Here is a 19,326-nt window from a genome sequence, read left to right as displayed (position 1 = left end):
ATAGGTTTTGTGACTTCTAAGTTACTTGGTATTGGTGGTGGGTTGTTTTGTTGTTGCTAGTCGTGGTGGATTATTAGGGTGGGTTCAATGATCCGTGGCTTTGGATTAAGATTGTTGAGATTGGATTTTGGGATGAAATCAGGTAGTAGGTTGTGGCTTGCGATTAGGAATGGCAACGGGTCAAGTTTGGGGCAAGTTTCTTTATGCTCAAACCTGACCTGCCACCCGCCCCCCGAAACCCGAACTCGCCTCGTTAATTGAATGAGATTTTTTTTTAACCCACAAACCCGCACCGTCGGGTCCTTGTAGGCCCGCCTCGCCACTTTAGGGCCTAGTCTAAAGCCCCTAATTGGTGGCCCAATCCATGACCCAATCTTTAAAAAAATAAATAAATAAAAAAAATTCAGTTTTATGTTTTCCTGATTTATGATTTTCCTTTCAAAATCAGAAACACAAACACAAACATGGGGCTTAATCTATAAAAAAAGGGAAAAAAAATCAATATCAATATATTACACAAACCCAAATATAGTTCAAGATGAAATAATAAATAAATAAAATGTAAAACACTCCAAAAATCAGAACCACAAAACACCTGGAAACCCAAAAAAAAATCCCTCATTTTTCCAATCAAGGCCAAACAAGAACCACCATAACTACGACAACCCATCTGCTCAAAGTGCAGTAGACCCAACATAGTGTGTCTTTGCGAAACAACGCCGGCTTAGCCCATTCCAACAAAGACCCAAATCGTAATCATCCAACACCCCCACGAAGCTCACAACAAGCTCTCTATTATATCAGTCCTCGCCAAATGAATACATCACAAAAATGGTGATTAGGGTCATTCTTCAATTGAGATTCTATTGGAAAGTGAGAGTGAGGGCAGCTGAGAGTGAGGGCGGCTGAGAGTGAGGGAAAGGGAGGCGGTGACAGCAAGTGAGAGTGAAAGTAAGGGAGAGGGAGGCACCTGACAGAGTGATTAGGGTTAAGGAACTGAAATAGAGAAATGGGAAAATTAGAGCAATATTTATACTTAGGGTTTTTTAAATTTTCTAATATTATATATTTATACAGTTCAAGTTCGGGGCGAGTATGCATAATACTGGTACTTGACCCGAACCCGCTACAGGTTGGGTTTTTAAAACCCAAACCTACCTGGTTTGCTTTGCGAGTTGGGTAAAACCAACCCCATCAAGGTCAAGTTGGGTCGAGTACCCGTAAGTCAGGCAATTTTTGCCATTCGTACTTGCAATTGCGACAGTAGGTTGTAGGTTGTTGGGTTCTTGTTTGTGGGTTGAAATCAGACTTCTCTCTTTCTCTCTTTTGTGGGTTCTTATTTTATTTTATTTTTTTATTTTTTATTTTTTTACTGGTGGTGGTGAAGGCTGGCAATGGGCATGATTTTTTTTTTTTAACTGGTGGTGGTGGTGGTGGCAGTAGATGTGGGTTTACTGCATTGAGAAAATGTGGTTTGTGATTTTTTTTGCTTTAGAGAAGAGAAAGATATGGAGAAGAAGATAGAGAAAGAGACATAGAGTATGAATAAAGAAAGAAAAAAAAAATAATGAAAGAATATTTAAATGAAGTAGTAAAAAAATTGAACCTTTGATATTTGGTATATTGTAAAATGAGGTGTTAAAATAGATAAAGTAACTTTTTGAGTTACTAAGAACATTCACATTGGAGGTGCTAAAATTGCTAAAATGATATTTTAACACACCAAATATTACATTCTCAAAAAAAAAAAAAACACACACACACACTCACACACACACACACACACACCAAATATTAAAAGGCATGCTACATTGGTGGTGGTATATCTAAATTTTTTTTGCAATCTGTAAACAGTATACTGCCATCCTTTCAAGTTTATTATAGCTCCAAAAGGGAAAAAAACTATTTTTTTTTTCATGGTGAGTGACCTTTTATCATTAAAAAATTATCCTCTCTTATTATTATTATTTTTTTCCCTCTTTCTATCTTTCTCTCTTTTTGCACTCACCCTAGCCCTCTTCTCTTAACTAAATCAGTAAGGTGATTTAGGCTTTTGTTTGGGTTAGATCAAAGCTCCATAGATTACTTTGGGTTTGGGTTTTGCTAGGATGACGGTGACGATGATAAGTTATGGCTGTTTATGATGGGTTTCTTTTTTTAATCAGATTTACAGTGGGTTATGGGTGTTTATGGCAATGGGTGGTGGTTAGTTGCCTTGATTATGGTTTATGTGTTTTTTTTTTTAATTTGATTTGGGTTTTATGAAGGCTTGTGGTGGTGCTTGGTTGTGATTTTGGTGGTTGGTGGTGAGTTGTGAGGGGTGGTAGCTTTAGGAGAGAGAGAGAGAGAGAGAGAGAGAGAGAGAGAGAGAGAGAGAGATCTGATCTTTGATTTTGGTGGTTTTGGGTTTCAAGTTGTGGTGGGTTTCAGTTGTGGCGGCGATGATGGTGGTGCGTGGGTTGTGGCGGTTTTGTGGTGGTTGGTTTGTCTTTTTGTTTTTTGTTTTTTGTTTTTTTTGTTTTTTTTGTGTTTTTGTGTTTTTTTTTTTACTTTAAATTAGAGTTGTGATGGTTTTTGGTGCATTTGATATGGAATTTTATTGGGACGGTGAGTTTATGGCCATGGGTTGTTGTGGTTGGTTGTTCTAGCAGTGGGTTATGCATGGTGGTTGTGGTTGTGGTTGGTTATTCTTGCTTCAAAGAAGAGAGAGAAAGAGACATAGAGGAAGAATAAAGAAATAATATTTAAATGAAGTGGTAAAAAAGTAGGAACTTTGATGTTGGGTGAATTGAAAAGTGAAGTGTTAAAATAGATAAATTATCTTTTTAAGATAATAAAAACTAAATTTTTTAGTGTTGTATATATAAATATATACAAGATAGATTGTATATATAAATATCACATGTGCTTTGCACGTGTGGTGAGAATCTTTTTTTATTTTGAGTTTAATGTAATTTTTCAATTTGAATTTATCTATAGTTAGTAGGGTTACATAGAAAGGGATTTTTAAGAAACTAAAAATTAGGATTTGAAAATGAGTAATGTGGGGGATAAGGGGGTCAGGCCCAAGTTAATGGGCCGAATACCCAGGAGAGGACTGTTTCACATCCGAAGATAAAGATACGGAGAGTGCAGGGCCCAGAGTGAATCGGAATCCTCCTGTAGAGAATCAACGCTGTCCGAGGATGATATCTCCAGTCCGAGGAGGACATCACCTGTCCGAGGAAGATATTTTACTTTGATATGATATAGGAGACTAACTGAGTAGGGGAAAAGCCTGATTGATTGTCCGAGGACTCCACCTGATCAAGATAAGCTCAAAACATACTCAGGAACGATAAGGATGAGGAAATATCTGAAGGAAAGGCTGCTGCCACCGTATTCAATGCACTGCAACAGCTTTTCATCGGGAGAGAGCCTATGGTTACGAAGATAGTTTAGGGTCACGGGACCCATGGGAAGGGTCATTCCCCCTTCAATGAAGGCGATCATAGGGATTATGACCTCTCCTTCTTGTCGGGCTAACAACAGCCCCTCCGGGGGGCAATACCTTAGATTTACCCCCTGTGGGATATTGTGGGTTCTCTTGAACTCCTCAATCAACGCCGGACTATCGACGAGATATTGGAATTTACCCATTCCTAAAAGACTGAAGGAAACAGTGAGGAAGATGGTGTTAATGGATGGAAATGGTAGCCGAGAAGGAAAAAAAGGTTCAGGAGACACCGAGACTTACACTAGCACGGGTAAAGCGGATTCCTTGACTCGAAATGTAATGTGGGTGGGATCTTGAAGGCAGAAAATGCAGAGATCCGAGTGGGCGTAAAGTACTTTTGAAGAGGGGAACTCTCTGGAGGCTCTGAGAATGCTTTGAGTGTTATGAAAGTGTGTAAAGTAAGAAAAGTAACTGCCTACGGAGGTTTATATATGGGACAAATGGAGCGGTATCATTCATCTCGCTCGAATTACGAGGGCAAACCCTACCCGTTTGATCAATAATCCACCGTTGGATGCAAGGGACACAGCCGCCTGAAGTAGTTGACGCACTGCTTTGGGAAGGAAAGATTTGCAGCGGAAATAATGAGGCGCGCATCTCCACAATCTCACGCGTGTAAACAGGGGCATTTAGGACTTTCTACTTCTGTTGGTTTCTTTTATTTTAGTTTATTTTCATTTTTATCCACCCATTCCCGCGTACCAAATCAAAATCTTATTTTTTCTTCCCGTTTGCGTAAAAAAAAAATAAAATAAAATAAAATAAAATTTTGAGGGGCTATTGTGGGGGATAAGGGGGTCAGGCCCAAGTTAATGGGCCGAATACCCAGGAGAGGACTGTTTCACATCCGAAGATAAAGATATAGAGAGTGCAGGGCCCAGAGTGAATCGGAATCCTCCTGTAGAGAATCAACGCTGTCCGAGGATGATATCTCCAGTCCGAGGAGGACATCACCTGTCCGAGGAAGATATTTTACTTTGATATGATATAGGAGACTAACTGAGTATTGGAAAAGCCTGATTGATTGTCCGAGGACTCCACCTGATCAAGATAAGCTCAAAACATACTCAGGAACGATATGGATGAGGAAATATCTGAAGGAAAGGCTGCTGCCACCGTATTCAATGCACTGCAACAGCTTTTCTGGCCGCATTTATGTGGAGAAGACCTCTGAACAGTGCTTCATGACCTACCGCCACTCACACAGAGATGAAAAGAAGCTGTCTGACGTGACAGGTACTTGAGCAAGTTCATGGATGGGGAGCACGTGGATGGTAGAGATGAGAGTGAGAGTGGCTATATAATAGAGGGAGAGCGTTTGAAACGAGGCATGGAATGTATGGGAAACTGATTAATAAATAATAAAAAGAGTGATAATCCTTTGCTGTGAATCCCTTGTCAACTCTAGTTCTTCGACCCATACTCTACAAATTAATTGTCTTTGGGTTTACGTAAAGAAATTAGACCCTACAAGTAAATTACTAGGTTTAGAGTGTGCTAATTTTTAGGAAAAGAAATGTATGAAACGTGCATAAAATATATTTAAATAGGAGAAAGAGTGTGTGCTAATTTTTAGAAAAAAATTGCTCTAGTAGTTTTTTATGTTTTTTGAATTTTGTTAAATTACAGTTTTAACCAATTTTATTTTTTAAGAATAATTATTATCTAATTAGATTAGGGGTATTTTTGAGATTTTTTAAAGTTATAACTAATTTTCTATATCCTCTTAATATATAGAGATACCAAAAGATGCCAATTGAACAAAAATGTGTCTATTGAAATGTCAATCCTTTGGATTGAATACATATTAAAAGTGCCTATTGAACCAAACGGTGCATATTAAAAGGTCATAGCCGTTTGAGTTGGATATATATTAAAGGTGTCTATTGAACCAAAATGTGCGTAGCTATTGAAAGGTCATAATCTTTTGGGTATAAATAGTAGTTTGTACTCATTTGGTTACTACTTAAACGAACTTCCCCTCTCTCAAATCTTCTTAGAAACACAAGAAATCCAATGGGTCTCTTCTCCAAAAAAATTACTATTTATAGAATCTAATAAATTTGGTTGTATAATGAGAATAAATTTATAGTAACTCTTTAACAACTCTTGTGTGGGGGAAAATATTGTCTAAGGATAGTATTTAATTGTGCCTCTAAGTCAATCAAATTTTCTATTTGTCTATTAGATCATTTTGTTCTTACATTATTACTCCTTGAATTTCCTAACATTTAGCATCACCAATATACCACCAATATGAATGCTCTCTAATTAGATCTCTTATTCTTGTAGGCGTTCAACCTACCTCTGTCTTCCGTTTGGGGGTTGGACAAGGTACATCAACTAAAAAATGAAATGATACTTAGATTAGTGGAAAGTTGAAGATAGTTGGGCAAGGTACATCAACAACAACAACAACAACAAAAAAAAAAAAAAAAAAATGATACTTAATTAGTTTAGTGGAAAGTTGAAGATGGAAAAATGAGTAGTTTTTTCAACACGTATATTATAGACTGAGAAACCTTGAAGAGCACTTCAGGCAAGTTACTTCCGTCCACGCAATTAATTCACGCTGGCCACCTAAACTCGATATTCTTCGGCATTGATGATGAGGAATTAGTGGACTTGCCATTTGCTTAGAAGCACATCTAAAATAGTCCTTTACTCGATATTCCTGGAGTACTGTTGTCGTGCTTATAAGTTGGTCGAATTCTTTTTATGGAACCATTCAGAAAGCCCTCAAAACCAATTTATTCTTCTGCTAAGCAATAAAAGCACCACCACTCCCACAAAGAACGATAAAGAAACTACTATCAGATGGCTCGAAGCCAAAGAGAAGATGAAGTAGCAATCAAGCTTGATGATATTAACGGAAGTCCATGCAGCAACAACTTTCAGGGAAGAAGTGAGTCTCTACGACGAAGAAATAAAGAGTTTTGGGACCAAGAAAACCACTTAGGGTACATGAATTCAGGTAGAGCAGAGGTTGTAAAGTGCAGTTCAAATGTTTCATTTAGGGTACGTTCATGGAAGTCAGTGATGAGCATGACCAAGTCTAGGCTGATAGACCCGCCAGAGGAACCATGTCAAAGTTCAGTAAACTCTGGAAGAATCCCTGAGAAAGTTCAAGATTATGAGGAAGATGATGATATTGATGACATCCCGGAAGAATATAAGAGAATGAAATTCAGCAAACTGACAATGCTTCAATCTCTGAGTCTTGTTTTAATTATTGTAGCCTTAGCTTGTAGCCTTTGGTTCCCAGTTATAAAAAGGTGCATAGTGTGGGATCTTCCATTATGGAAGTGGGAAATAATGGTTTTAGCATTAATCTGTGGACGTTTAGCGTCGGGTTGGGGTATTCGAGTGGCTGTGTTCTTTATAGAACGCAATTTTCTTTTGCGAAAACGGGTATTGTATTTTGTTTATGGGCTGAGAAAGTCCGTTCAGAATTGCCTCTGGTTGGGTTTGGTTTTGCTTGTGTGGCACAGTATTTTCCATGACAAGTTTAAAAAGGAGACAGAGAGCAAGATTTTGCCTTACGTAAATAGGGTTTTTGTTTGTTTTCTTGTGGGTACCCTAATATGGCTCATGAAAACTCTGCTTGTTAAGGTCTTGGCTTCAACCTTCCATGTAAACACATTCTTTGAACGAATCCAGGAGGCTTTGTTTAATCAGTATGTCATCAAAATGCTCTCTAGTTCGCCACTGTTTAAAAGGCATGATACAGAAGAGGAAGTTCTGGCTGAGCTTCAAGAGCTTGAGAAAGTTGGGGTTACTTTGCCTGGTGAGCTTGGAACAACTCTGCCTCCTAGGAGTAGGAAGGTGATAGGAATTGGTAGAGAACGAAAAATTCCAATGATTGGGAAGAATTCTAGATTTTCGAGGACAATGTATAAAAGGGAAGATGAGGAGATCTCTGTTGATCACCTGCATAAGCTGAATCAGAAGAATATATCAGCTTGGAACATGAAGAGGATGGTTAATATTGTCCAGCATGGGGATTTATCCACTCTGGATGAGCAATTACTGAATTCAAAAATCCAGGATGAAGCTTTGTTGCAGATCAGAAGTGAGTGCCAGGCAAAAGAGGCAGCCGACAGGATATTTCAGAACGTGGCAAAGCCAGGGTCGGAGTAAGTTCTTACATTCTTTCACCTTTTCTTTTCTTACATCAGATGAAAAAATAGGGTGTAAAATAGTAGTGCTTTTCCTTTCTTTCTTTTATCTATTAAAAAATCTAGGGAGGCAAATTTTTAGGGTATGCAACCCACTTATAAAATTGACCCAATCCAACCAACCCATTTGCTTGAGTTAGTTTTTAGGAGTTGGTGGATTGAGTTAGGTTGGTTGTGAATTTATTTTTACAATAAGTCACTTGAATTTGGGTCATAGAATTTTCAAATCCATATAACCCGACTCAACCCACCTATATTTGATATATATTTAAATCAAAAATATATATTTAAAAATATATTATACAATTTTATTATTTACTTTTTTGCTCATCTTCTTAAATAAAGCCTAAACCCTAAGTTCTCATTTCAATCAACTTCTTATCTCATGTTTCTCTCTCTCCCTCTCCTGCCACTCTCACCCCAATTCTAAGCCCTAAATAAAATCCAAACTCTAAGTTCTCCTCATATTATCTGTGTTAGTATGGTATTATGCTCAGAATTATTTAATTATATATTTGCTTTTATTTGTAATGGTGTTGTTATAATGCTCAATTTAATAATAATAATAATAATAATAATAGTAACTAAAAAAACTGTAACCTAATCTAGGTAGTTTGGGTTGGGTTGGACTCCTGTAATAGGTTGGATTGAGTTGGATTTTTTTAAATCCACCGTGGTGGTTTGGGTTAAGAAAACCTCTCAACCCAACTCGACCTATGTACACTTCCAAATATTTTCACAACATTTTCCACTATGTGTGCTTTGTTGTGATTGGCGTATAATAAAAATGATAACAATGATGGACCCATCTAAAAGTGATGAAACATCAATCACAATTTGACACTTTAACAGGTTGGGAGAAAGATAGTGAAAAATGTTGTTACTAGCATTCCTTGAAGTAATTCTTGTCTTATATTTTGTTTTTTAAATATTCATGTGTCATACCATCTTGATTTTTATAAAATGCAAACCTCTATATATAGATGCATTTACCTCGAGGATGTGATGCGCTTTATGAGTAAAGAAGAAGCTTTGAAGACGATGCATCTGTTTGGAGTAGCAGCTGAGAATAAGGGAATCAGCAAGTCCTTCCATATGGACTGGATGGTATGACTACTTTCTATATGTTTCTTGGCCTCTGGCTATGGTGCTCAATGTAAAAGATACTATGCAATTTTTGTTCTCATTTATTTGATGGACATCTCCTAGTGGGAAAAAAATTTGAATTGTGTTCTCATTTATTTACTATATATGAAACATTGAGCTAAAGTAAACTTCACCTTTTGTTTTAGCTGAAAGCCTTTAGAGAGAGAAGGGCACTTGCATTGTCTCTCACTGATACAAAAACAGCCGTGGACGAACTCCATAATATGTTGAACATGATTGTAGCTATCATCACATTGATAATATGGCTTATTATACTCAAAGTTCCAATTACCCACTTCCTCGTCTTTTTAAGTTCACAACTAGTTTTGGTTGTGTTTATGTTTGGGAATACCTGCAGAACAGTGTTTGAAGCAATCATCTTCTTATTTGTAATTCACCCATTTGATGTTGGTGATCGTTGTGAAGTCGACGGAGTCATGGTAAGAAAGGAGGCTTAATAAGATGTTTATTATGCACTCTCATATAAGCATATATCTTTCATTTGTGTTCTAACTTATGTTTCCTTGGGTTTCAGATGGTAGTCGATGAGATGAACATACTAACTACAGTTTTTCTGAGATATGATAACCAAAAGATCATATACCCTAACAGTATTCTAGCTACAAAGCCCATTGGTAACTATCAACGTAGTCCAGACATGGGAGATGCAATTGATTTCTGTATTAACATCTCCACCCCAAGGGAAAAGATAACCAGCATGAAAGAAAGAATAACAGGGTATGTATGGTCCCGCATCTTTTCTTTCCTTATAAATTTTCATTTTCCCTAGTGCAACCTAATTCCTAGAAATACTAATGATATAGACTCTATTACACATTTAGAATCACGCACAGAATTAGCGGTACCACCAATCACTACACTTTCATTAGTGCTTCACGTTGCTCTTGCCATGAGCATGGACTAAGCACATATGATCGGCTATTCACTTGTTTACGTTATTCCATATGTTTTGCCACAAAAAAATAAAAATCCTTTCTTAAGTAATTCTCTGATGTTGAGGGCCTTGTGGCTACTGAAATTGCAGGTATATTGAAGGCAAGAAAGAGCACTGGCAGCCAGGTCCAATGGTGATAATGAGGGACGTGATAGACATGAACAAACTGATGATGTCAGTGTGGCTTGGACACAGATTGAACTATCAGGACATAAAGGAGAGATTTCTTAGGAGAGAGGCATTGCTTGAAGAGATGATCAATATTTTCAAGGAGCTCGATATTGAATACCGCCTGCTGCCTGTTGACGTGAATGTCCAAAACTTGCCACCTCTAGTATCAAACAGGCTTCCTTCAACTTGGAAATCCTATGCTAGCTGATTATGCAGGTCATATATTGTGAGGCCAACTTCTAGATTGAGGACTGGCACCTAGCGCCAATTCCTCTTCTGCTTGTGAAGGAATTGGCAATGGTTCACCATAAGAATTGTTGGATCTGGGAAATGATTTATGGTGACTCAAAGATAAACTCTACCTCCTTATTAAACCATAAATAAGATACATTACAAGTTTGTTGCATTCTCAAATTTTTGTCTATGTAATATGTAATAGACAAGTTAAAACGTAATATTTATTTTTTTTACAAACCTATTGAGTCATATCAACCTAGTATATTTTTATTTACTTTGGTTCGTTCGGTCTATTTCTGTCTACTTGGGTTCATTTGATCCATTTCAATTGTAAAATCAATTAGTAAATAACCAAATGAGTTAATTTTATTGTTTTGTCAAAATCTATTTGTACATGAAATCATTTAAGCATTTTCTAAATTAATATTAATCAAACAATAAGATATTTTAAATAATGCATCTTATGAATGTTTTCACTTAAATTTTAATAGTAAAAAGAATATTTATATTTTACTAACTAAAAAATTTACAAAGTGACATGATTGGTTAGTTTCATATCAATAAAATAATAAACAAATTTCTAATTATTTTTTAATGATAATATTTACACTATTTTTGAGTCACATCAGTGTAACATTTTAGTTCACTTAGGTCCATTCAATCAACTTTGGTCTAGTTTAGTCCAATTCAATTCACTTCAATCCATTCAGTTTATTTTAATCTACTTTTGTTTATTTTAAATTAATTAGAATACGAGCAACCCACAGGAATAGAAAATTGAGCCCCCTATCTCTTAAAGGTCATTTCCGATATCTTGGACTCAAGAAAGGAATGAAAAAAAAAAAATGACAGCTAAACATGGGAATATCTTGGACTCAAGCGGCAATATCATGGGAATATTCCACTGCTAAACAGCAAGAACTCGGTGTATTTTGGATGCTTGAAGGCCCAAGATTCTTCTTTATCTTTCTCAATGGTGATCGGTCTACAAATACAAATTTTACACTGTAATATTATAAAATAATTATATTACATTTTCTCATGCATCAGTGTACTAATTTTCAAATATGGTAGCTCCCATCAAGCACACTGTAACCAACTAAAAGATCTGAGTTACATGTGGCTCCAGTATTTTGACAAAAGACGTAATAAATCCTCCTCTGGCTGGTCTTTTACAACAATTCCGCTAACTCAAAGCAAAGAGTGAGCACACTTGTAGTGGTGAAATTACAGATATATAACAAGAAATAGCACCGCAAACTGAGGAAAGATGATGGTCGTGGTTTGTATGTGTAATGAAAGAGATGCTTACTATTAAATTCCACCAAAAAAAAAAAAAAACCTATTCGAACTAGAGGCCTCTTTTCTTTAAGTGTATGGAATATAATGATAAAAACAGTTTAGGTGGATGTTATTTTTTGTTTTGGTTTAGGTTTAGGTTGTTGACTTCATGTGAGACTCGTTGCTTTGGCTTATCATGGCACAGATTGTAGGCTTTCCTAGTTCTGAAGTTCAAACTCAAATAGAATCAACTGACAAGTAATTATTGGTTTCACTAGCTTGTATAATTGCTGTCCAGTGGCGTTCCAAAAAAGACAGCTGATGACCCTAAAACATGTTCATGAGTCACCATTGAATTCTACATGGTGATCGTTAAAAGAATCACTCTGTTCCTCTGTTTCATGACACAGATTTGTAGACATTTCTAGTTCTTAAGTACACACTCAAAGAATCAACTGACATCTCCTTCAGATGAAAAATAATCAGCCAAAACTCATTAGAAACACAAACACCCAATTAAAATTAATTTGGATGTTGCAGCATACATTATGAGCTCTACATATATGATATATTCATAAACTTTTGGTAACATTCAAAACATTAGAATTTTATATTTCTTAAGATCTTCAAAACATATTTACGTGCAGTTTTTACCGTCAGGTTCATCACTGTGACTATATTCTCAAAAAAAAAAAAAAAAGAGTTCATCATTGTGACTAATGTCTTCTCTATGCCATTGCCTTTATATACACACTCAAATTAGAACAGGCAAGAAATGTGGAAGTCACTGCATCTACCATCAAACACAGAACTTAAGAGAAACTAATATTAAAGAACAAAGTCTTAAAGAATTCATTATGGTAGACTGTCGCTTAGGAACTGACCAAAGGCAAGGAGCAGTTCCGCCGGACCTGACCTTGAGATCCAGTCAGAACATTAAGGCCTGACATCTTCATCATTGCCCGTGCAAAGTCCATTCGAAAGGTTGATCCATCGTCTGAAGCATAAGCTCTTACCAGTCTCGCAGTCTTCTCATTAGCCATTAATTGCTGATCGGCAAAAAGGAGTCCTCTCCCACTTAACAAGCTCTGATAGTAGTGAGTATCAAAACCTGCCCCAGATGATATCGAAGATGACAACGCCTGCAAATATGACATCCCCACTGCTGACTCACTCATTTCCAATGATGCCATGGATGAAGAAGGCCGAGTGGTGGTCCTATTACTGTCTTGGCATCTCATTCTCATCTCAGTTAGGAAATCAGGAGCTATAGTTGGGTCTGGCTGCCCTGTCCCCTTGAAGTTAAAGAGACGTTTCTGTATGAATTCACAGCCAATCTTCCCAATGTTGTGTGCGCCTTCAGATGATCAAGAAACCGATACAAACCAAAATCTTTTAAAACCTTTTTCACCTCCATAAAACAAGAGGGACAAATGAGAAAAGGAAGAGATCTAGTAACTACCTAGAAGGCTGACAGTCTCTCTTTCATCAAAACCTCTAAGGTCAAAAAGGTGAAGTGTCTGTGTTATGTTATCATCGGGTCGTGGAATCGCAGCCAGTGCTTCATTGAAATATGAATGAATGCTGTCCCTCCGGCCTGTTAACACTGGATAGAAAGGGCCACCAGCCTGTGAAGTCAAGCATAGAAGACTAGAAGTTTACATCAAAGAAATCCAATAAAAAGTGTTACTAATTGAGAACTGTTCTTTATTGTCAGTTTTACTGAATTTGGAACAAGAATAGTATTTCAATTTTTTTGAAAATTTTGAAACTTTAGACCAGAAAAACCACTACAAAATATTGCCCCATACAACTAGTTGGTTAAGTAAAGGTGACTTTAACAATTTGTTGAAACCAAAACAGAAAAATTCACTACAATCATAATCTCAATTCATTTTCTAAACTTTCCTATACTTTAAAATCATATGTACTTTAAAATCTTGTTGATAGGCTCTTCAACATTTAAAAATGTAAAGAGATACCAACACTTCTAAAGTCTGTTTCTTACAATTTCCCCATGTTTCATTTAAGCATCATTACCTACAAACAATAATCGAAACTTAAGCCTTAAACTGTTGCCAAAACCCTTAGTTAAAGGACCCCAAAGATTAACAAAACTAAAAGAGAAAGAACATATTAAGATTCAGGATCAAGAACAGACCAGCATAATGCCATCTCTAGTGGCAATAGAAACAATATCAGCACATGAAACTACCCCTGGACAAGCCTTTTCAAGCTCCTCCTTGATGGAATCAATTTTATCAAAACCCCTCAAGGTCTGATTGGGTATGGCCTGCCTCTCTATGGAATGGTTTTTGTCACCATTGCTGTCATCCAAGAGGACAGAAGCATCACAGCCCTGATCAAGAAAATCCCACACAACATTATGACCAAAAAATTAATACCTTGGAATAAATGGCAAGAAATCACAACAAGAAGATTAAATTGGAATAACATGTCGATACTCCCAAATATCAGAACATACAATTTGCTGTCTTGATAAATCTTTAAATACAAAACTTAAAATGCACAATAAGAACCACACTACTCACAAGAATATCAATACAAAACTTCACAAAGCTCAAATAATTCGGAATCAAAAGTCACTTTGTGGGCTATATACCAAGCAACATAAAAGCAAATTAAAACACCCACAACAGGAAACAGAAAAACCACAAAATAGGAAAGAAAGACTCAATTTTTTCCCTTCTATTCTAGATAACACACCCACATCAAAACAAGAACAAGTAGTCCATATATGACCAAGAATCGTTCAAAATCAAGAACCATATTGCCAAACCAGCATCGTAGGTAGAGAAACAAGCCCCGAAGTAAACAAAAAGAACAATCACAAATTGATAACAAATATACACCCACATAAGAAATCAACGTTTAGAAGAGAAAAATCAATAACAAATCCATACTCAGATGAGAAAAAGACAAACCCATAATGTTAACAACAAGTATAGAGCCAGACGAATCAAAATAACGAAGACCCATTAAGTAATAAACAGAGAAGAATCAAGAAAAAGGGGCAAACTTGTATGTAGTACCTCAATGAAGCAGTCATGGAAGAAAAGACGCAGGAGAGCTGCGGAGACATTGTCATGGTCGGAGTATAAGCGAGCCATGTGAGTCCTTACAATGGACTCTGCCTGTGGACAAGTTTCATGGTAGAAATCGTACCTCAAGCCGGAGATGTCCTCATTGGAAGAAGAAGAAGCCGACTGTGTAGAAGAATAGAGAGGAGTGAGAGAGAAGGGTTTGATGGTTTCGCCTCTTGGGTTGGTCCAAGATAACAAAATAGAGATCGAAAGCACCACAAAGAACCAAATGGTCATAGAGCCTGCCATTTTTCTTTCTCTTCGAGGTGAAAGAGAGAGAGAAGGAAGGAGAAAGAGCGGGAAAAAGAGCTATGGAAGTTGGGAATGAAATGGAAAGTGATTCAGGTGACACACACCACGCCTTATAAAGGAATCTGTGGAATGACGAATTTGACCTCAAAGTATCAGTGAAAAATGAGTAATGCTATTTCGTAATATTTTTCTAATATTTTCCTAATAAATCTTAAGCAGTAAGTTATTATTGGTTATTATGGATGGACAGAAAAGTAATTTAAATGTGTAAATTTAAATTATGACTAATAACAACTTACTTATAATACAAAAATCATAAGTTAAATCTTTCTATTAAAAAAAAAAAATTATCATTTGTTGTAAAAATTCATTATAAAAAAGACCTCAGATGGCCCAGAACAAAAACTTCCTTATCATTTAGGCGCTGCATGGGATCAACGCCCATAGTTGAGTTGGACCGATGAGAATGGCTAGCCCATGGCAGAGCCAAGACCATGAGAATCAGGCTTGAATAATTGGGCTATACCCATGGGCCTAAGCAATTAAGGAAAGTTGAATTCCCGTGAGATCGTCTTTATTAAGCCGAGGCCTACTTTACAGGTCTGGTCTTTAAATTATTCCTTCAATACAATTACTCTCTGCTGCGGCATTCTGGTCCCACATCAACAACCTCTGTCTCAACTCTCAAGTAAAGGATAAAGTATGAGATGATCCGACCTTTTTGAATGGTCGAAAACGAAACAAGAATTCACATATCAAACGCACACAAAGAGAGTGTGTTAAAAGAGACAAAGAAAGCAAGCGAAACCCCAAACCCCCAAAGCTACCAAACTTCCCATTCCAATGGCGACTCCTGTTAAAGTGTACGGACCACCCATGTCCACAGCTGTGTCCAGGGTCCTAGCTTGTCTCTATGAGAAAAATGTCGAGTTCGAGCTCATCTCCATTAACATGTCCAAGGGCGAGCACAAGAAGCCTGAGTTCCTCAAGCTCCAGGTACTTATACAATTATATACACACACACACACACACACAATTCTCTCTCTCTTTTCGACTAATTAGCTATTTATAATTCTGAATCTCTCTTATACATGGTCCTGATAATGTTACAGCCCTTTGGCCAAGTACCAGCATTTGAAGATGAGAGTATCTCCATCTTTGGTAAATTTATACCCGCAATTTCATCATTTTCATTCATTCTCTTTTCTGGTTTCTCTCTGTTTGCAACTCCATATTATAAATTTGAATTTGTGTGTGGGTAATACAGAGTCTCGAGCGATATGCCGCTACATTTGTGACAAGTACGCGGACAAAGGGAACAAAGGACTATACGGAACAAACCCACTGGCAAAAGCATCCATAGATCAGTGGATAGAAGCAGAAGGGCAGAGCTTCAATCCACCAAGCTCAACTTTGGTTTTTCAGCTCGCATTCGCGCCTCGAATGAATATCAAGCAAGACAAAGTAGTGATCAGGCAGAACGAAGAGAAGCTGTCGAAAGTGCTTGACATCTACGAAAAGAGGCTCGGGGAGGCTAGGTTCTTGGCTGGGGATGAATTTTCTTTGGCTGATCTTTCACACTTGCCCAACACTCAGTACTTGGTCAGTGGCACTGATAAGGGCAATTTGTTCACTTCGAGAGAAAATGTGGGGAGATGGTGGGACGAGATATCGAGCCGAGACTCTTGGAAGAAGGTGGTTGATTTGCAGAAGGGTGCTTAGAAAATTTGGTTGGCATTTCTTGAATAAATTGCTTCAATCCGGAGAATTTATTTTCTCCCCCATTTTTCCTTAGTTTTTTGGCTGAGTCCAAAGAGATCAATGGCATTTTCATCTCCCTATGTGTAATCTTTCAATTTCAGAACACTTAAAAGGGAAATTCATTAATTTTCTACTAGCATTATATACTCTAGCCTTTGCAATAAGGTTGTTAAAATAGGATCTTATAATTGGTAAAAGGGTTTTTAATTTGGGTAGGATTAAAAATATTAACCCTATACTTTAAAAATGAAAATTTACCAATAATAATGATGTATTTTTCTAATTTAATTTGTTTTTTTTTTTTTTACACTATTCAACATTGTTTCCTTCAATTAATGTCATAATGGATGTACAAACACAAACATAATAAAATAGAGTGGAAATATAATATCTTGTTTCTTATTCTTTAGAAAATGAGTTTTTAATCACTAAATAGTAAATAGAACCTCAAATAAGCCATAAGGCACAATCATGATAAATCTTGTTCAGCTGGAACAACTTTTTCGTACCATATCTTATGTAATATATTGTGAGCGCCAAATTGAGGTTGAACCATTTTGATTGAGTAAGGAGCATGAGCAACGGACGAGGTCTCAAATGAGAAGTTCTGCAAAATGAGTGACAAAGCCATCTTGGTCTTTATTAGAGCAAAGTTTTGACCAATGCATATCCTAGGACCCCAACCAAATGGGAAGAATGATGCTTGGCCCTTTGTTGCCTTTGAAATGCCTTCTGAAAATCTCTCGGCATTAAACTGTTTTGCATCTCACCCCACAATTCATAATCATGGTGGACTAGGATTGTTGGTATAGCAATCTCCACTCCAACTAGTATTATCAAATTTCCCAGCTTGGTTTCCTTGTGAACTATTCGAAGTAGCAAAGCTCCTGTTGGGTACAACCTCAGAGCCTCATTCAATATCATGGTTACCTATGCCATGGATAACCAACTATTACCAAAGTGCATTTCTTAAAGAATTTAGTAAAATAAAATAAAATAAGTTCATTAAATTTTCCTCTTGAAGAGTATATGAGGGATTTTGAAGATTATCATTTGTTGTAAAAATTCATTATAAAAAAGACCTCAGATGGCCCAGAACAAAAACTTCCTTATCATTTAGGCGCTGCATGGGATCAACGCCCATAGTTGAGTTGGACCGATGAGAATGGCTAGCCCATGGCAGAGCCAAGACCATGAGAATCAGGCTTGAATAATTGGGCTATACCCATGGGCCTAAGCAATTAAGGAAAGTTGAATTCCCGTGAGGTCGTCTTTATTAAGCCGAGGCCTACTTTACAGGTCTGGTCTTTAAATTATTCCTTCAATACAATTACTCTCTGCTGCGGCATTCTGGTCCCACATCAACAACCTCTGTCTCAACTCTCAAGTAAAGGATAAAGTATGAGATGATCCGACCTTTTTGAATGGTCGAAAACGAAACAAGAATTCACATATCAAACGCACACAAAGAGAGTGTGTTAAAAGAGACAAAGAAAGCAAGCGAAACCCCAAACCCCCAAAGCTACCAAACTTCCCATTCCAATGGCGACTCCTGTTAAAGTGTACGGACCACCCATGTCCACAGCTGTGTCCAGGGTCCTAGCTTGTCTCTATGAGAAAAATGTCGAGTTCGAGCTCATCTCCATTAACATGTCCAAGGGCGAGCACAAGAAGCCTGAGTTCCTCAAGCTCCAGGTACTTATACAATTATATACACACACACACACACACACAATTCTCTCTCTCTTTTCGACTAATTAGCTATTTATAATTCTGAATCTCTCTTATACATGGTCCTGATAATGTTACAGCCCTTTGGCCAAGTACCAGCATTTGAAGATGAGAGTATCTCCATCTTTGGTAAATTTATACCCGCAATTTCATCATTTTCATTCATTCTCTTTTCTGGTTTCTCTCTGTTTGCAACTCCATATTATAAATTTGAATTTGTGTGTGGGTAATACAGAGTCTCGAGCGATATGCCGCTACATTTGTGACAAGTACGCGGACAAAGGGAACAAAGGACTATACGGAACAAACCCACTGGCAAAAGCATCCATAGATCAGTGGATAGAAGCAGAAGGGCAGAGCTTCAATCCACCAAGCTCAACTTTGGTTTTTCAGCTCGCATTCGCGCCTCGAATGAATATCAAGCAAGACAAAGTAGTGATCAGGCAGAACGAAGAGAAGCTGTCGAAAGTGCTTGACATCTACGAAAAGAGGCTCGGGGAGGCTAGGTTCTTGGCTGGGGATGAATTTTCTTTGGCTGATCTTTCACACTTGCCCAACACTCAGTACTTGGTCAGTGGCACTGATAAGGGCAATTTGTTCACTTCGAGAGAAAATGTGGGGAGATGGTGGGACGAGATATCGAGCCGAGACTCTTGGAAGAAGGTGGTTGATTTGCAGAAGGGTGCTTAGAAAATTTGGTTGGCATTTCTTGAATAAATTGCTTCAATCCGGAGAATTTATTTTCTCCCCCATTTTTCCTTAGTTTTTTGGCTGGGTCCAAAGAGATCAATGGCATTTTGATCTCCCTATGTGTAATCTTTCAATTTCAGAACACTTAAAAGGGAAATTCATTAATTTTCTACTAGCATTATATACTCTGGCCTTTGCAATAAGGTTGTTAAAATAGGATCTTATAATTGGTAAAAGGGTTTTTAATTTGGGTAGGATTAAAAATATTAACCTTATTCTTTAAAAATGAAAATTTACCAATAATAATGATGTATTTTTCTAATT

General features: G+C 37.2%; 4 protein-coding genes across 4 annotated transcripts; 3 read left to right on the top strand and 1 right to left on the bottom strand.

Annotated features, from left to right (window-relative positions):
• The first annotated feature begins 6,150 nt into the window (after positions 1-6,150).
• LOC112008173 (mechanosensitive ion channel protein 8) lies at positions 6,151-10,420 on the top strand. Its single transcript, XM_024040513.2, has 5 exons — positions 6,151-7,632; positions 8,658-8,781; positions 8,967-9,260; positions 9,356-9,558; positions 9,866-10,420. The coding sequence occupies exons 1-5, from the start codon at positions 6,314-6,316 to the stop codon at positions 10,152-10,154; spliced, it is 2,229 nt and encodes a 742-aa protein (XP_023896281.2). The 5' UTR covers positions 6,151-6,313; the 3' UTR covers positions 10,155-10,420.
• A 1,734-nt stretch (positions 10,421-12,154) lies between these two features.
• Positions 12,155-14,885, bottom strand: LOC112008174 (putative Peroxidase 48). Its single transcript, XM_024040514.2, has 4 exons — positions 14,518-14,885; positions 13,626-13,823; positions 12,927-13,092; positions 12,155-12,821 (listed from the first exon to the last, which is right to left on the bottom strand). Exons 1-4 carry the CDS (start codon positions 14,815-14,817, stop codon positions 12,337-12,339), a joined length of 1,149 nt encoding a protein of 382 aa, XP_023896282.2. The 5' UTR covers positions 14,818-14,885; the 3' UTR covers positions 12,155-12,336.
• Positions 14,886-15,460: 575 nt separating this feature from the next.
• LOC112008175 (glutathione S-transferase) lies at positions 15,461-16,721 on the top strand. Its single transcript, XM_024040515.2, has 3 exons — positions 15,461-15,816; positions 15,933-15,981; positions 16,088-16,721. The coding sequence occupies exons 1-3, from the start codon at positions 15,664-15,666 to the stop codon at positions 16,540-16,542; spliced, it is 657 nt and encodes a 218-aa protein (XP_023896283.1). The 5' UTR covers positions 15,461-15,663; the 3' UTR covers positions 16,543-16,721.
• A 1,199-nt stretch (positions 16,722-17,920) lies between these two features.
• Positions 17,921-19,181, top strand: LOC136061514 (glutathione S-transferase-like). The gene is made up of 3 exons (XM_065775041.1): positions 17,921-18,276; positions 18,393-18,441; positions 18,548-19,181. Exons 1-3 carry the CDS (start codon positions 18,124-18,126, stop codon positions 19,000-19,002), a joined length of 657 nt encoding a protein of 218 aa, XP_065631113.1. The 5' UTR covers positions 17,921-18,123; the 3' UTR covers positions 19,003-19,181.
• The last annotated feature ends 145 nt before the right edge of the window (positions 19,182-19,326 follow it).

The sequence above is a fragment of the Quercus suber genome, unplaced genomic scaffold (genome assembly GCF_002906115.3).
Source record: "Quercus suber isolate HL8 unplaced genomic scaffold, Cork oak 2.0 scaffold_104, whole genome shotgun sequence".
Lineage (NCBI taxonomy): Eukaryota > Viridiplantae > Streptophyta > Magnoliopsida > Fagales > Fagaceae > Quercus > Quercus suber.
This window is presented reverse-complemented; position numbering and strand designations above follow the sequence as displayed.

Excerpts from the sequence above, each read along its gene's own strand:
- LOC112008175 (XM_024040515.2), top strand. The coding sequence starts at position 15,664 with ATGGCGACTCCTGTTAAAGTGTACGGACCACCCATGTCCACAGCTGTG. Across the intron at positions 15,817-15,932 it reads CTGAGTTCCTCAAGCTCCAG|CCCTTTGGCCAAGTACCAGC; the intron begins GTACTTATACAA and ends ATAATGTTACAG. Across the intron at positions 15,982-16,087 it reads TGAGAGTATCTCCATCTTTG|AGTCTCGAGCGATATGCCGC; the intron begins GTAAATTTATAC and ends TGGGTAATACAG.
- LOC112008173 (XM_024040513.2), top strand. The coding sequence starts at position 6,314 with ATGGCTCGAAGCCAAAGAGAAGATGAAGTAGCAATCAAGCTTGATGAT. Across the intron at positions 7,633-8,657 it reads GTGGCAAAGCCAGGGTCGGA|ATGCATTTACCTCGAGGATG; the intron begins GTAAGTTCTTAC and ends CTCTATATATAG. Across the intron at positions 9,559-9,865 it reads ATGAAAGAAAGAATAACAGG|GTATATTGAAGGCAAGAAAG; the intron begins GTATGTATGGTC and ends CTGAAATTGCAG.
- LOC136061514 (XM_065775041.1), top strand. The coding sequence starts at position 18,124 with ATGGCGACTCCTGTTAAAGTGTACGGACCACCCATGTCCACAGCTGTG. Across the intron at positions 18,277-18,392 it reads CTGAGTTCCTCAAGCTCCAG|CCCTTTGGCCAAGTACCAGC; the intron begins GTACTTATACAA and ends ATAATGTTACAG. Across the intron at positions 18,442-18,547 it reads TGAGAGTATCTCCATCTTTG|AGTCTCGAGCGATATGCCGC; the intron begins GTAAATTTATAC and ends TGGGTAATACAG.
- LOC112008174 (XM_024040514.2), bottom strand. The coding sequence starts at position 14,817 with ATGGCAGGCTCTATGACCATTTGGTTCTTTGTGGTGCTTTCGATCTCT. Across the intron at positions 13,824-14,517 it reads TCCATGACTGCTTCATTGAG|GGCTGTGATGCTTCTGTCCT; the intron begins GTACTACATACA and ends TTTCTTGATCAG. Across the intron at positions 13,093-13,625 it reads CTAGAGATGGCATTATGCTG|GCTGGTGGCCCTTTCTATCC; the intron begins GTCTGTTCTTGA and ends TTGACTTCACAG.